General features: G+C 40.8%; 1 protein-coding gene across 2 annotated transcripts in view; it reads right to left on the minus strand.

Annotated features, from left to right (window-relative positions):
- Positions 1-3,832: 3,832 nt before the first annotated feature.
- Positions 3,833-16,833, minus strand: part of ncam2a (neural cell adhesion molecule 2a) — a 254,258-nt gene continuing 241,257 nt past the window's right edge. The window contains exons 16-18 of one of the 2 annotated variants that reach the window (XM_077514023.1): positions 14,022-14,226; positions 13,645-13,684; positions 3,833-6,679 (exon numbers count right to left, since the gene is read on the minus strand). In XM_077514023.1, coding sequence (XP_077370149.1) covers positions 6,623-6,679; positions 13,645-13,684; positions 14,022-14,226 — 302 coding nt within the window. In that variant the 3' untranslated portion in view covers positions 3,833-6,622. The remainder of the gene's footprint in view (positions 6,680-13,644; positions 13,685-14,021; positions 14,227-16,833) is intronic. The other variant, XM_077514022.1, reaches the window with a different exon arrangement.

The raw sequence follows: 16,833 nt of genomic DNA on the forward strand, positions 1-16,833 counted from the left end.
GAGAAATAATACCTCAAGGCTTATTATTGTGCTATCTTTTTCTTCTTCTTTATGACGTCCTGACAGTTAAAACATTGTTTGAATTGACGCGTGTGGGTGTGTGGTTTAACACGCCTCCGTTAAACAAGATGTAAAATTTAGTAGCCATGTGCTACCGGCAGCATGCATTTGGATCCACCTTTTGCCTCCAAACCATAGAATCTTAAAAAAAAGGGGGGGTGGGGGGTGGGTGGGGGGGGGGATACACTTTTTTTTAATTTTATTTTATTTTTTTACTTTAACTCATACCCATATAATATGTTCTACCTGCCTGTGTCAGAAAAAAAACAACATCACAGAATGTTTTCAGTTAATTGTCACTAATTAAGCAACAGTGAGAAAGAAGCAGCTTGCGTCATGGTTACGGAAGTCTTACTTGTGGGACAAGTGGATAATGCGTGTACCATAATTCTTAATTCTTTGTCTGCTTTGACATTAGAATGTCAGATGTTTTAAAACAAATACTAAACGACTAACTGTGAAAGTACGTAAAATGTATATTTAAATTCTTGGTCTCCACTTTATGGTATAATGCTACAGAACAGGGGTGGCCAAACTCGGTCCTCGAGGGCCGGAGTCCTGCAGGTTTTGGATGTTTCCCTTCTCCAACACAGCTGATATATGAGCAGCTCATCAGCAAGCTCTGCATATGCCTGATAACGATACTGTTGATTGGAATCAGCTTGTGTTGGAAGAGGGAAACCTTCAAAACCTGCAGGACTTCGGTCCTTGATGCCCTCCCCTGCTATTGAATGTAGAAAAAAAAGAGGTATTATTTAGAGGAAAAAATTGTAATTTTATGAGAATCAAAGATGAAAAAAAGGCAGAATATAACAAAAAGTTAATTTTCCATGCAAATGTATTGGAGGAGTTGACGGAGGCCGGTAGGGGACATGACGAAAATATTTCAGATTGCAATATTTCGTTATATTGCAAAACTATTGCGTTATATTGCAATACTATTGCATTATATTGAAACAGCTATTGTGTTATAAAGCAATAATTTGCTATATAATGCAATAGCATTGCAATATATAACGCAATAGTTTTGCATGAAAACAAAATAAGTTTTGCAAAACTATTGCGAAATAACGCAAATTATTTGGAAGAGATTCCACTTCCGGGTCATTTGCAACAGGCGTGGCTATCAACACAGTGTTGATGACAGCCAACTTGCTGTTGCCAATAGTTGCTAATGACCCGGAAGTGGAAGCTCTCATTCTTTCGCACACAATTTGCCTCATTTCGCAATCTATTTTGCAAAAGTCATTGCGTTAAAACGCAATAGTTTTGCGTTATATCGCAAATTTTTGCGTTATAATAGTTATTTAAATATATCACAATTGTATTGCAATATAACGTAATAGTATTGTGTTAAATTGCAATCTGAAATATTTTCGTCATGTCCCCTACCGCGCGCCGGAGTTGACTGTGTAAAACTGAGCAAAAAACAAAACAAAAAACAAACAAAAAAAAAACACACCAAAAAAACAAGTTATACTTAAGTGTAATGCGCCCTATTTTCATAGACAGGCGCCCATGCACTTGATGTAAAAACAGGAACGTTCTCATTTTCGTGCCGGGTTTAGGGCATTTACAAATTTGGTCGACCGCAATAGGCATTCCGTTTATTCTAATGTATGCCCCGGCAAATCTGGCAATTTGGTGTCCAAGAGCAGACAATTTTTAGACTACCCAAAACCAGGTCTAACTTGTGGTGTAATGTGATTTTGGTGGTTTGAAACAAGCCGCAGGCAGACAGATTCTGAGCTGTGTGGATGTGTGTGTGGTGGATGTCATCATATTTCATTCATAAATACAACAATGTGGGACAATCCCTTTGAATCATTCTATAAATCAATTCATTGAACAAATTATTATCATAAACGTATTTTAATAGCACCTCCTGGTGGTTGTGTGATGTGGGGGATGAAACACAGACGCACCATCAGATTCAAATTGGCCACATCAAATCAATGAAATTTTGATATTCACTTGCTAAAATCTGGCATTATTCTCATAACGTCACAACTTCATTTGCAGGCAGATTTGGTTTCTTTAATCGAAGACCAAATGTCAAAATCTAAAGAGAGCTCCTGAAAATCAGTGCAGATGGTGCAAATATCATCTAGATTTTTTTTTTTCAGAGCAAAGTTTTTTCCAATAAAATATTGCTACTGTTAAAAGAATGCCACACAAGAAGACCATTACAATATTGAAAAAATAGCTTCATCCCACCTTGCTCTCACGTTGCTCTTGGATTTCTCATCCAGGAGGTGAGGATCGATTTAGATGCAACACAGCTTGTGTTTGAAATAATGGTGGCTTAGGAATGACCCTGATGAAAATAGCACCGTGCCCTCTGGTGAAAACACACACACAAATGTCTATTGAGCTAAGCTATGTTTATAGAAGAATGTGCCTTCTCCTCATCATTTTGCCACACTGTGTACAGTTAGTCACAAAGACAAGGATAACGACAAGGAATGTCACGTGTGTGTTATGCTGCATTCGAGGATGGTCGCAAGTCGGATTTATCCGAGTTTGTTTTTCCCAGTTTCGACCTGAAAGCGTTCGAGGTGAAAGTAAACAACCAAAATGGCGGATATTGGTAAATTGTTTTTTATTTTGGTTCTTAAAACTCATTTTTGTTCTCCAGTAAACCTACCTTCTTGTAATTTTGCTTCATTTATTGTTTTTCTCTTATTCCATACAGTTCAGTAGTTGACCGTATAATTTCATGCCAGGAAATAGCGGCATACTGTCACGTACGTTACGTAAAGTCATGTCGAGTATATATGAATGAAGAAAGCTATCTAGTTTTATAGTTGAGTAAATTTTGTTTTACAATTCACGGTATGTTTCCATAGTGGGCGCCATTGTAGAGTGACGTCACATCAAAGTTGGTCGGTGAAGCCGGGGTATTTTTTTTTCCTGACTTCGCAAGTGGAATTTGACTTACCACTTTCCTTGAATGCAGCATGACTCCCAAGTCAGTGCTGACTGGATTTCTGAGTCCAAATATAAAAGAAAACTGTACCTTTCGGAGTGGCCTTTTACTGTGAGCAGTCTAAGTCGCGCCCCCTCCCCCACTTTGCAAGTGGGATTCCCGAGTTCAAGGGGGCATCCCCGTACACACTTCCTGGTTTGAAGTCGGAAAAGTCAGACTTCCCACCATCCTCTGTCATGGTTTGAGTTTGTCATGTTCCTTCAAGTTTCTGTTATGTTCCGCTTTCCTTGTGTGTCTCCAATTGTCTCGTCAAGCATTGTCCTGCCCACCTGTCTTTGCCTGACTTCCTGATGTGTCAACCTATCAGAACCCTCTGCTACTTGTGTCTTACCCAGCTGTGTCTCATTGTGTCAATTAGTGTGTGTATTGAGGGATATATTCACTAAGAATGCGTAATAGCGCGAAATATTGCACCACAACTGCACCCGTAGTCTGCGCCCAGTTACCCACCTATTCACAAAGGATATTGCTCTAAAAATATACCGGCGCAAACACGCCCACAAAACTGACAGCTTGGAGCAAATTTGCACCTGCTTGTTTTTTGGATGTTGTTGTTTTTTTCAGCCAGATCCTTGTTTACCTCCTTGTTTTGTTTAATTAAATCCCTTTTCTTTTTTTTTTCTTTTTTTTGACAGCACCTCTGCCTCCGCGCCCTGTTTCCCTGCACCTGGGTCCACCACCACACCTCAATCGTAACATCCTCGAATGCAGCATTACTGCGTTGGCTGCCATCTCGATATCCTTGTCACACCCGAGCGAAAGAGCGCACATCTGAAAACACGGTCTCTTCTACCAGGACATGTTTATTTACAGCGGCAAATGACAGGAGTCACAAGTGTTGCACAGTACATACAGAGAGACATCAATATTCCCACTTCCTGCACAGAAGCACACTCAGCAGGGAAGGTCCAAACGGGTGCAAAAGATTGGCGAACAAAGAGGACACGCACTGTACACTGAGATCACACGCACCCATTTGACCCCCCCTGAGAGAAGAGGACATGGTGGACCGCTCACAGGAGGAATGAAGAGTAAGTTTGGACATCTAATACAAAAAAAAAACAAAAAAAAACTTACAAATCCGAACGCCACCCAGGCACTCGCGTTTACAGTCAACGTGATAGGCAGTGGAACCACGACATGGCGGGACCGTCCTGACGATTCGTGCGCATGGTCTTTCTGCGAGAAACCACGTTTGGACATTTAAAAAAAGCTGTCTGAGAGGCGGCGAATGGCGGCAGAGGTTGCGCTAGCAGTCACTTAAAGCGCTACAGCCCGGGGAAGTGAATCACTGTTCACAAGTGCATAATCAGCGAGTCACATTCATGGGAGGTCATGAGGGCCTCACACTGCATCAAATCAATATAGAAAATGTGAAAGTAGAGTTGCCAAAAATGAACTTTGAGTTGAATTTTTAAATTGCGGTGGTGCTCTGATTGGACAACGGACATGCAGATGTAAAAGATAGACATGCAACCGAGTGCATTAATCATCTGCTTGCTCACTTATAAAATGATGATAAAAACACTGAGCTCCACCTGGTATGTCCGAAAAGTTCTAGGACTGGCGTGACACAAGATACATTTCAAACCCAAAATACGACTTTTGTCTTTCACTAGCCGGGTTTACATGAGATTTTATTTGTCAGTCCAATTGAAATCAGTCTGAATTACGATCTGCGGTCACCTGTTTACATGATCAATTCTGATAAGCTGTTTACATGCTCAACTATCAGCTGTGGGAACCGAAACATCAGCACTATCAAATATTTTATGCAATCGATTAATCAGTTCCTGGCAGAGGAGAACATTGCTGTGCTGAAGCAACCTTCATAACAACCCATGATTTTTTTTTCCCTTTTTCCCATCAAATTGGCCGTGATGCCGACGATGATGAGCATCCCAGAAGAATTTTTGTGCATGAAGGCCGCAGGGACGAGTCACAAGGGGCAAACTTGTAGTTTGGATTTGAAATGCGTCTTTTGTGACACCAGTCCTGGATCTTTTCTGACACCCCCTGCATTAGTAGCCCCCCCAATATCCTGTAGTTGTGCTGATGTTCTATTCAGTGTTTACTACATTATCCACAGTTCATGGCAGTGCAAAAACATTCAACTCCCAATGCAGTAGGTGTGATCTAGGAGTGTGTACTGATAATACAGGAGGGAACCGATGTATACTCAACAAAAATATAAACGCAACACTTTTGTTTTTGCTCCCATTTTTTTATGAGATGAACTCAAAGATCGAAAATTTCTTCCACATCCACAACTGTTTTTCTGGGTACCTGGATTATCTCGGCAAAGGAGAAGTGCTCATTATCACAGATTTAGAGAAATGGTGATATTGTGTATGTGGAAGAAGTTTTAGATCTTTGAGGTCATCCCGTAAAAAAAAAAGGGGGGGAGGAGCAAAAACAAAAGTGTTGTGTTTTCATTTTTGTTGAGTCTAATTACTTCCCCAATTGAGATGAAATCAATTTAAGCTGCAGATTTGATTAGACAATCAGTTACACTAGCACAAAGCTTTGGACCAAATACAACATGGCAAAAAGAAGAAACGGCCTTTTTGAAAAACGTCACATCTTTGACGGTGTATTTACATAAAAGCTCTGCAAAATATTTTTTTCTCACCTATGTACAACATGTGACAATGTCAGCGAGCAGACCAACAAAGGGGGAAAACAAAACAAAAAAAAAAAAAAAACATAAAAGACTTGTCGGAGACATCAGAGGCACCGAGCGCAAAGACATCAAAGTGAAATGTTGACTTGTGTCTCGCTTCCTTGCTTCCCTGCTTTTCAGCTCTTCCAACCTAACTGCTTTGATTGATCAAAACATTCACAGTTCAAACTCACAGGAGGGGAGCGACATAAAAAAATAAAAAAAAACATCCAGTTGTATGATGAGCGATGGCAACAGTGGCAGCAACACTCATTGTCAATACTTTAGAAAATACTTTTTTTTTTTTTTTTTTTTTTTTTAAACAATGAACCCACATATGCTACTTGCCACAACAATATTATTTTTTTGTCCTTTTTTATGTCATTTAGATGTTGCTGTTGTTTTTTCCTCTGGCAACACAGACTGAAAATATGCTTTAATGCGGACTGTTGTGAAGAAAATCGGTTGAATGTTCCTTACTGAGCTGATAAGCTTGCCCGGCCCGGCAAACAAAGAGGTTGACATCATCGGCATACCAGGACGCTTACGTTAGAAGCAGTGAATTGCCCCCACAAGTGTGATGGCAGTCGGCTATGACTGAGCTGTGAATTGTTTTGATATGAAACTGGACTGGACCCTTAAAGAAAGCATCACGTGAATCAGAACCGAAACACAACAAAACAAGAAATATACAATCATTTTTCACTGATGCCATGTCAGCACCCACGCTTCAATCGAGTATTTCTATTTACACATGCCTCTCACACATTATGTTCCACTGCTGTATAGGTTCTCTGGGTTTTGGTCTGGTGATCCGAATCTTCCCGTGGGTGCGAAAGGGGCGCCCCCCTTTTTATGCTTTGCTGTCTTCCGGCTTGGTGTGGATGCTGCGGTCTCCCTGCAATTTGATTTCAATCGTATCCGGCTTGAGAGACTCTTTGCCATTTTCTTCCTTCAGCGGCAGTTTCCTGCAAGTTGAGAGAGCACAAGTGTGCATGTGAGAGGCTTGGGGAGCAGATGCCACAGCCAGCAATGTGATGCGAGGACGGGAATGATTTGAGCAGGGAGGGAGGATGTCCACGAGACGCACGGTTACACGAGTCACAGACAGGAAGCCTGAGGAAGCTTGTTTCATTGGAATGAGAAGGCAGCAGTGATGGAAGTGCATGAGAATCGTCCGCATTCATTCTTCTGTTTGGACAGACAGAATCCAACAGGACTTTCAATCGTTACTTCAAAATAGAAATAAAAGCGAACATCATATTGGCAGCCACAAGGTTTGGCTACTTCATCAGATATGTGACTTTATTTTCCCACCTGAACGCTCACTAAATTGACTGAATCTACCATTTAAAAAATAAATTAAAAATGTGACCAGCTCTGGCAAAAGGGTCCTCATATGCCAGAAAAAAATAAATAAATTTGTTATATTCATATTCTACGGAGCCCCTCTGGTGTCATGGTCTGAATTTTTTTTTTTTTTTTTTTTTGGCTAATCTGTACCCACAGTTTAGTAAACCGGACCCTCGGTTTACTAAACCGTACCCACGGTTTAGCACTTCTGTGGCGTTATGTAATACGCATGCATGCACGCTTCTTTTCATCTTAAACTGTAGACTTATGTATTCAGTTGATGTGTAATGTTGCGGTGAGGCGCTCGGACACTTCTTTCTTTCTTTTACTTCCGTGTTAAGCCTGAAGGCTGTTGAAATTCAGACGTGTTTTGTTGTGCTCTGCAATTAATATGCCATACTTGGCTAAAGAAACTTAATCTTTCCGTCATCCATTCATCCGCATGCATCGTTAAGCTGCCAAAACTAGTCTACCGTTTAAGATAAAAACAAAAGCAGCCTTTCGCTGCTAACACTGCTGTAAAGCAATCTCTCGAACGTTGCGTGCGCATACGTATTACATAACGCCACAGACGTGCTAAACCGTGGGTACGGTTTACTAAACTGTGGGTACAGATTAGCAAAAAATAAAAACAAAATTCAGACCCTGACACCAGAGGGGCTCCGTAATATTCTGTACTCAATTCCCTTTAAAATGATATATCATACATGGACGTACCTCAGAAATTGACAGTTACAGCAGTTTTATTGATAACATCATAGATGGATGTTATGTCTCAAATGCTTTTGGTCAAGTGCATAAAGAAAATGAAAATGTTATGATGGTTCAACAGAGTTTAGTTCAATCCCACCACCACCCCACCAGCACACCCCCAACGTAGTACATCAGGAACACAACCATACTGTATTTACAAATCACTCCTTACCCTGCGTGGATTTTGGGTCGGGGTGACTCGCCATCGCAGGGGCCATCATGATAATTTTTCATATTCAGGTTCATATTCCACAATTTATTTTTAATTTCCTCCCACTTAATTGATTTTTGGGCCTCAGGCTGGCGGTTCATTTTTGACGCATCGATTTGGCGTGTCATCTTTCATAGACGCCGTCTCATGTAATTGGCATCGAGAAGTGATAAAAACATTACATGACTGTATTTACAATAGCCTAATTACATACAAGGCACTGCCACGTTGAAAAACTTTAATTAGACTCCTCATACCAACTCGCTGTCAGTCATGACAGTGCAGCAGAATGCAGATCGAGTGACAGCACCTGTCAATGTGCTTGACTCCTTCTCTCGTGTGAATGTAGTCATTTGAATTAAAAAGTAGAAATCGATTCATTAAGAAAGAGATCTCGGAATTGAAGATTATCTCTGGATTGCAAAGTACGGTACCGGGACTACCGACGTAGTTCTACGACACAGTATGATGGTGTGTTATGACGTGCGCGTCATTCATTCATACGTTCATTATGCTTTCGACTGTTTTTGGTTGCTATGTCCATCCATCTCTCCATCCATTGGTTTTAGCCTGTAGGCAGTATCTTATTTTGAAATGGCTTGGTCAGAACCATCAAAAAGCCCCAAAACAGGTCACAATACTGCCTACGAGTAAACAGGTGCAAGATGCAGTGCTAGCTAGCAGCTAGGCTAAAAACACTCCCTGGTTACGATGCATATAGACCCTTCCAGCTGACGTCACTTTACCCAGAATGCTTAGCAACCGCTTACCCTCTTGATGGACAAAAAATCCATAGAAAGACACGGAGAGAGCATCGTTTTCGGTCAATGGTTCATCTAAACATGACAAATGTACCAAAAAAACGTTCATAGTTACCACTAGAACCAGCCGTTCTTAGCCGGAATCGGCAAAAGCTGGAGTTAGTTGGAGGGAAAGATCCGTATCTACTTTCACCATCGGACAAGTCAAAGCAAGCCACAATGTTCCGCCAAGTAACTTATCACAATATTTTAAATGATCTCATTGTGAAGAAGAGTGCCTACACATGGGAGGACTTTGACGCCATCAAGAGCCTGGATTCTTAGAACTATTTTGTGTCTGGATGGGTCAAGGATGTCGGCTGCGTTTGTCTCGTAGCAGCAAAGGTATGTTCTATTTATCTTTTGGTTGACACGGGTTACTGGTGCAAAACGTTATTCATGAAATAGTTTGTGTCCGGATTAACTCGTCTTGCTGTACGTCCGCGGCGCCTCCCGGAGGGCAAACATCCCATAACAAATGAATGCAGAGAGCTTGATTTTCGGCCAGCGTTTTCGTTAAAAGGTAGGAAATATGTCAAGTGTCACAAAAAAAACAAAAGAAACCCAAAACGTCCCAAGTAGGACACTGCATTACTGCGAATCATTGAAACCAGTCGTTTGAAGCCGCTAGCTGAAAAAAAAAAAGGTGCGTCTTACTTTCACGCTAGCCACCGTGCTAGTCTTTTACTCCTCACTGTCTTCCGAGTGGTTTAGAATCCCTGCCGGTAGCCAAAAGAATGATCTCATCTCTGTTTGAGCTATTAGAGCATCCGTTGGCCGCGCACAAGTTCACCATAGCATTGGTAGCTGATTTATCAACGGTTTGACATATTTTCTAGCTCACACTGATTGTTTTCTAATTCACTCGCATTGACGCGCTGACCATCAACGCTATGGGCGCACTTCAACGTGATGTCATACTGGAAGGGTCTACTGTCTAATAATTGCTTATTTTCATACACTTCTATTACATTTTTGACCTTTGTGTCGCTGGGAAATGATACTAGAGACCTCAAGGAGGCTATTTGTGGAGAAATCTCAAAATCAACATTTTCGTGTGTAGCTGGATAAACATCCTTCCAACATGCGGATCCTTTTGCTGGAGCGGGTCACATATATACTCAGGGTAAACTGTGACAGATCATCTGCTCTTTCATGTTCTTTTCCAGATGAAACTTCTGCACTCTATATCCTGCTGAGAGTCTCTTGTAAAATAGATATTGATTATTTGACAACACAAACGGGGAATCATATTAGGAACAGCTCTCAGTGTGATGCAGGCAAGCGCTACATGGCTGAAAACTAGAGTAAGTTTACTTATATAGCCCTTAATCACACAATAACAGTAAAAGATATGAAATTAATACCTCTATGACATTCCACTCAATAATGACTTATTTATTCTCTTCAGAGGTGGGCGCGTCAATGAATTTTGAGTGTCCGTCATTCGTCAATCGACAACAGTCGGGATACCCTTCCGTCATTCGTCAATCATCACTTATTTCAAACCGAACCAAACTGTAATGGTCAATACGTCAACGTTAGTTTAAATGGCTACATTTAAGCTGCTATTTTAGGACCGACAGTAAATTTCATGGGCGCAGTCCGTCAACGGGGGCCTTTGGTGGAGCACGTCATCCACATGAGTCAAAGAGCATGGCCGGACTCAATACTGCCCCTTTTTAGGATCTTGAGTCATAGCAATAGCATGCCTGACTTAAAATGATGCGCCAACTTAGCTGACTAACAACGTGCCTGATTACAAAAAAAAAACTGAGCACTAAAGTAATGCTCGCATAAAGATAGCAGCAATGAAGAATTTACAACAGGAGGAAAACATGATCATCACGATGTGTTGTCACCAGAGCTCTGCAACACAGTCAGCTCTCAGGATTGGGACAGAGCCAGAAGAGAAAAGTCTTGGCAAATGGTGTGCAAGACACTTTATATTGAGAAGTGCTATCAGTGTCAGTGAGACGATGAGGACTTTATCTTGCGCAGGAAAAATAAGAGAACCGAATTTAATTTAATGAAAGCAATTAATATTCAAAGTCTTTGGTGATGAATATTATTCATTCATTGGAAAGTGGAGCATATAAAAACAGTTAGGTCATGAGTAACTTTAATCTGTCATATAATTCTGACAGATTTCAAAAGACCTTGTGTGGAAGTGAAAATGGAACTTTTGTCTGTGCAGTACACACACGTGGAGAGCCTCAGGAGTGGGTTTGTCCCGAAATGGCGAACTGTAATGTGTCCCTTTGAGTGGCTCCAAATTAGAGATAAATCAATGTGTTTTTTTTTTTTTCAGGGCTGATGCTAGTACTGATTATTAGTAGTCAAGGACGCCGATAGCTAATATTTGTTTTCAGTAAAAGGGGAAAAAATGGCATCAAAATTTGGAAAGCTCTTAAATTTGTTGAATTTTTAAGCATATGTTTATTGAACAACTTTTCGGATTCGTAAAATATTGGAGTAAAAAAAAAAAAAAAACTAAATAAATTTTAGTCAATAGACATCTTCATTTTAAAAATCTAACAAGAACTTCAGTAGTCTTCAAAAGTTAATTAAAATCTTAAACAAATAAATACCTCACTATAGTTTTCTACAGGAAATAAATTCTCCCTAAATATCTGAAGTAGAAGTAGTTTTACTAATCTTAGTTTTTATTTCAAACAAAAACATAAAGTACAGAGAGTTCCAAGGGTCAGCAGCATGTTTTATAATGTGAACTGAAAATTTAAATAAATAGTTCCCTGAAGCTGACACTTTTTTTTTTTATATTGATCTATTATCGGCTGTATGATTCTTCAAAATGGCCAATGGCGATATTTGTAGAATGATGAATATCGCCGGCGAGAATCGGTCTAGCCCTTGTGAAAATATTAGGCACAACTTTCAGTTTGGTCCAGTAGAGTTCCATACCAGTTTATATTATGACCAGCAGAAATCTGGTTCTTATTAGGTCATCCATAATGAAATGGTCAATGTTATATGTTGTCATTCTCTAAATACATTCAAACTAAATATCGATGCGTTCTTAAAATAATCGGCTAAGACCTTTTATCACATTTTTCAAGAAAACACAAAAAATTCAACCATTTGCACCATGAGGATGATTTAGGCAAAAACAAAGAACAAAAGAATCCCTTTTTTTTTCAAGAGGGTGACAAGATGTTACACAAATTTCCTTGAAACACAAAATGAGATTATAGAAGCGGGGGGGGGCCCTAATAAGCACAATTGCTAGCCGGCCTAGGGGAGGTTCCTCTGAGCTTGATTGCAGGAGGTTAACTTTGCCGCGCAGTGGAAGCAATTTCATGTTTCATTAGCTCATGCAAACCCAGATTGGGCTGGCGGTGGAAGCGCTGGTATGCGTCCACATTGTCCGCATTGATTCAATACTGAAGCAAACCGGATTCAGCAGCAGCATATTGACATCTCTCAATCAAGTTGTTGTATGTTGCATGTACAAACTCAGCGGAGCCACAAGCGAGTTCAACCAACCTCACCTCACCTCTGGAAAGCCAGCGAGTCATTTATATTTCTCGGCCGTCCTGGCTTGAAAGTGACGGACGAAATTCTTCCCTGTTTTTGTGATGACTACTTCAGGAGTAGAACGACCACTTGAATGATTCTTTTCCTCAAAAGTTCCCCGGAAAAAGCTCACTCTTTGGAATTTGGCAATGAACTTGAACTGAACCAGTGACTGTTTACCGCAGAACAAGCCAAGTAAGCCAGTTATGCGCATGCGCATTGTCAGGCATGCGGCTTGACTGTCAGCTTTTCTGCCATTCAAAAGACTTGCGTACAGAAACAATGTTGACGGAACTAACAATTGTTTTCTCATTGTGTTTGCGCAAAACAAACTGTCGACTTCTCCGCTCCCCGCGAGGAAAACAACAAAATATACACAAATTTAAGATCAAAACAGTAGAACTACGCTATTGTATTTTAGAGGACACATCTTTTCAATGATTTTATTTTGAAAAGCTTGAGCATGCACCACATTAATAGCTTATTATGACCGCTGATCGATCGATCTATATATATATATATGTGTGTGTGTGTGTGTGTGTGTGGGGAGGGGGGGGGTTCTTCTGTAATTTTACTTGTGTGGCTAGTTAACTTGTTCAGTTTGGACAGCTAATTGTTTGTCTCATAACTTGAATTTAAGTTGAAAATATTATATATTCTATATATTTGATGTGTTTTTATAATAAATGGTAAAATCCTTATTCACCAATAACACACATACAAATAAACACATTTTCTTTAAAAGTACAAAAGAAAAAGAATAAAGTTTAATGGCAGTGCCATCAGCACAGCAGCACTCATTCATTCATTCATTAACCATGCAGGTTATTCTTACTGTAAATTTACAAAATTTGATCATTAAAGTAAATAGAAATAGAACTAAATTGTTGTATTGGTGTAATGGGTTTTTGCCAAATTTGTAGGCCTATTTTAAAGGTATTTAAAGAAGCACTCATGTCCAATATGCCAAACCTTGACAATTCTGCTGCATAAAGCGAATGTAGCAAAAATAGTTTCTTGCCCATTAGACGAGCAACTGAATGACAAGTAAGAGCATACAAAAAAAAAAAAAGTGTTAGAGTCAGCCTTTTTAACATGCACAATTATACTGTATTTGAACAAGGAATGCTTATTAAATGGATTGTGCGGGTGTCAAATGGCCAAACGGACAACTGCTTGGTGATGGACTGATGTGACTATGTACAGTTCATGCAAAGTGGACGCGCACACACAAACACATGATGAGATGCTAGTGAAGAAGACATTATCCGAGACATACTGTGGTTGGAAAGGTGGTCGGGCGGCTGTTGTAGGTGCACCTAAATGGCAAAAAGGAAGTTTTTTTTTTTTTTTTCTCATTCAAAAAAAAACAAAAACGTTTGTACAAAACAATTAAGTTTCACCAGATAAGCCAGATTTCGTTGAAAAAGTGATCGCTTCACAGAAGGGTTTGATTGTTTAACTTTTTTCAAACAGGTCACTCGACGTGTGCGTATTTATTTCAAAAGAAAAAAAAAAAAAAGAAGTCAAATGTATTTGTGACCCAAAGGCCGTGACACCCACAGCAGATGCTCTCTCTGCAAGCATGAATGACTTGTTGACATTGATACAACCCCACTTGTCCCCCACCCTCTTTTGAAACAAAATGGCACTTACAGGTAGGCGGCCTTGCCCTCCTCCATTTCTTTGCCTTTGCCGCCGGTGGCTGTCTTTTTCCTGCACAGCGTGCGCGTGATGCACATCAGCAGGCCGCAGTGCCGCAGGAAGAAGCAGCTGACATCCACCAGAACGAGCAGCAGGAGAAGTGCTCCGAGGCCAAGGCCCACCACCGCCCCCAGGCTCAGGCCGCTGAAGAGGGATTCTGCTCACACGCAAACACAGGAAAAAGCACCGTGAGCAAAGTCAGGTGTTGCCACTTTTACTTTTAGCTTTTGAAATGAGTTATTGTTGAGTAATGTCTTGTTTTTCCTCGGCGGTCCTGGTACCTGGCACATAACGCTGCTTGAGATGGTGCTTTAGTCACCTGGCTGCACTTGTGCTGAGCCTCGTGTTGATTAGGTCATTTTGTGGTTTTATTTTATGTTTGTGTGGCCATATTTCAAGGTATCGGTACTCACTCACGGCGGTGGACGTTTCGCGATCAGGAATTTACAAATTAGATATTAGAAGAATACAAAATTGCCATTAGTGCTGGCATGGATCTTTTCAAAAATATTTATTTATCTTATCGTTTATTCCATCAAAGACTAATTTGACCTATTTTTAAAGTTGACTTTTTTTCCCCCGGCTCTAAATGCCAATAACTTCATGCAATTTTAACTCATTCAGCTTTTTGAGTCATCTTCAAAATAGCAAGGCTATGTGAATGTGAGTGGGAACAGAGCAAAACATTCTTCATAGCAAGCAGAAGCAATTCTTCTTTGCAAGCAAATATATGATAAGATAACATAGATGCAGAGGCGGGTAGATAGCCAAAAATTATACTCAAGAGTAGCGTTACTTCAAAATAATATTACTCAAGTAAAAGTAAAAAGTAGTCATTAAAAATTTTACTCAAGTACAATTAAAAAAGTATTCTCTGAAAATAATACTCAAGTACTGAGTAACTGCTTGAACATTGTCTGATTTATTTTTTAAAAACAATGTAATCAGACAGACAAAAACATTAATTTTGTTGGGGTGAACCCTCTGTTGACAAAAAAAAATATCAGGCTATGAGTTTACAGGCGAGTAAGCCATTGAAATCACACATGCAGTTTAGTTTGCAAAGTTAAATTAAGTTATCTACATTAGAGTAGGATTTCTGATGATTAATGTATTAAATCTGAGTGTACACTGAAAATATTGCGGTCACTAAATTTCTGTGAATACCCATCCAGCAGAACAATTATAAACTTGTACTTTTTAGCCTAAATCTTTTGTGTTTACATATGCTATCATTGCTACATTGAATAAGACGTTGATATGCTTTCTTAGCAGGTTCTGGCATTACATGGAGTCAAGTGTTTATCTGTTTCCAAAACTATCTTTACAATGAATCATTTCTGACACTTAGGGGCTACTGCCAATTCATGCCTCCATATAACATGAGTCGTGATCTGTTTCATTTATGGCAACAGTAAACAAAGTGATTGCAAAAGAGTCTGTTACGTTGGGGGTATGGGTGGACCCAAAAGCGGAGGAAACAGGCGAGAAGACAGACTGGAAAGATGATGTAAGGAACTTTATTAACTATGACGGGGAAGGACTGGACGAGACGGAAGGGGAGTAGACTGGGCTGGACGTGGACACAGATCATGGCAGAGACTTGGCGTGGCGTGATGCAGAGACTTGGCGTGGCGTGATGCAGAGACTTGGCGTGGTTGACTTTGAAGACGAGGCGTGGCTGACTTTGAAGACGAGGCGTGGCTGACTTTGAAGACTAGGCGTGGCTGACTTTGAAGACTAGGCGTGGCTGACTTTGAAGACTAGGCGTGGCTGACTTTGAAGACTTGGCGTGGCTGACTTTGAAGACTTGGCGTGGCTGACTTTGAAGACTTGGCGTGGCTGACTTTGAAGACTTGGCGTGGCTGACTTTGAAGACTTGGCGTGGCTGACTTTGAAGACTTGGCGTGGCTGACTTTGAAGACTTGGCGTGGCTGACTTTGAAGACTTGGCGTGGCAGACTTTGAAGACTTGGCGTGGCAGACTGAAGACTTGGCGTGGCAGACTTTGAAGACTTGGCGTGGCAGACTTTGAAGACTTGGCGTGGCAGACTTTGAAGACTTGGCGTGGCAGACTTGGCGTGGCAGACTTGGCGTGGCAGACTTGGCGTGGCAGATTTGGCGTGACAGATTTGGCGTAGCAGACTTGGCGTGGAAGACTTGGCGTGGAAGACTTGGCGTGGAAGACTTGCCGTAGAAGACTTGGCGTAGAAGACTTAGCAGACTTGGCGTGGAAGACTTAGCAGGGAAGACTTGGCGGGGAAGACTTGGCGTAGAAGACTTGGCGTAGAAGACTTAGCAGACTAGGCGTGGAAGACTTAGCAGACTTGGCGTGGAAGACTTAGACTTGGCGATAACAGACTTGGTAGACTTGGCAATAAAGACTTGGTAGACTTGGCAATAAAGACACCACTGTGACCAGACATGCAGACATTCAAACAGCAAACAACAAACATCAAACAATGCTCCCACACCCGCGTGAGACAAACACCACTCCCTTATACAATAACTAATGACAATAACAGGACACACCTGGGAGACACAGCAGGGAGGGGGAACCAATCAGCAATACACACCAGGAAGGGAAGACACAAGCAGGTGGACAAGGTTAACCATAACGAGACTCGGGAAGAAGACAGGAACACCAGACAACCAACACTCACCAAAATAAAACAAAAACCCAAACAAACTGAAACGTGACAGTACCCCCCCACCAAGGGACGGCTCCCAGACGTCCCTAAAACAAAAACAAGCCAAAACGGGGA

The sequence above is a fragment of the Festucalex cinctus genome, chromosome 2 (assembly GCF_051991245.1).
Source record: "Festucalex cinctus isolate MCC-2025b chromosome 2, RoL_Fcin_1.0, whole genome shotgun sequence".
Lineage (NCBI taxonomy): Eukaryota > Metazoa > Chordata > Actinopteri > Syngnathiformes > Syngnathidae > Festucalex > Festucalex cinctus.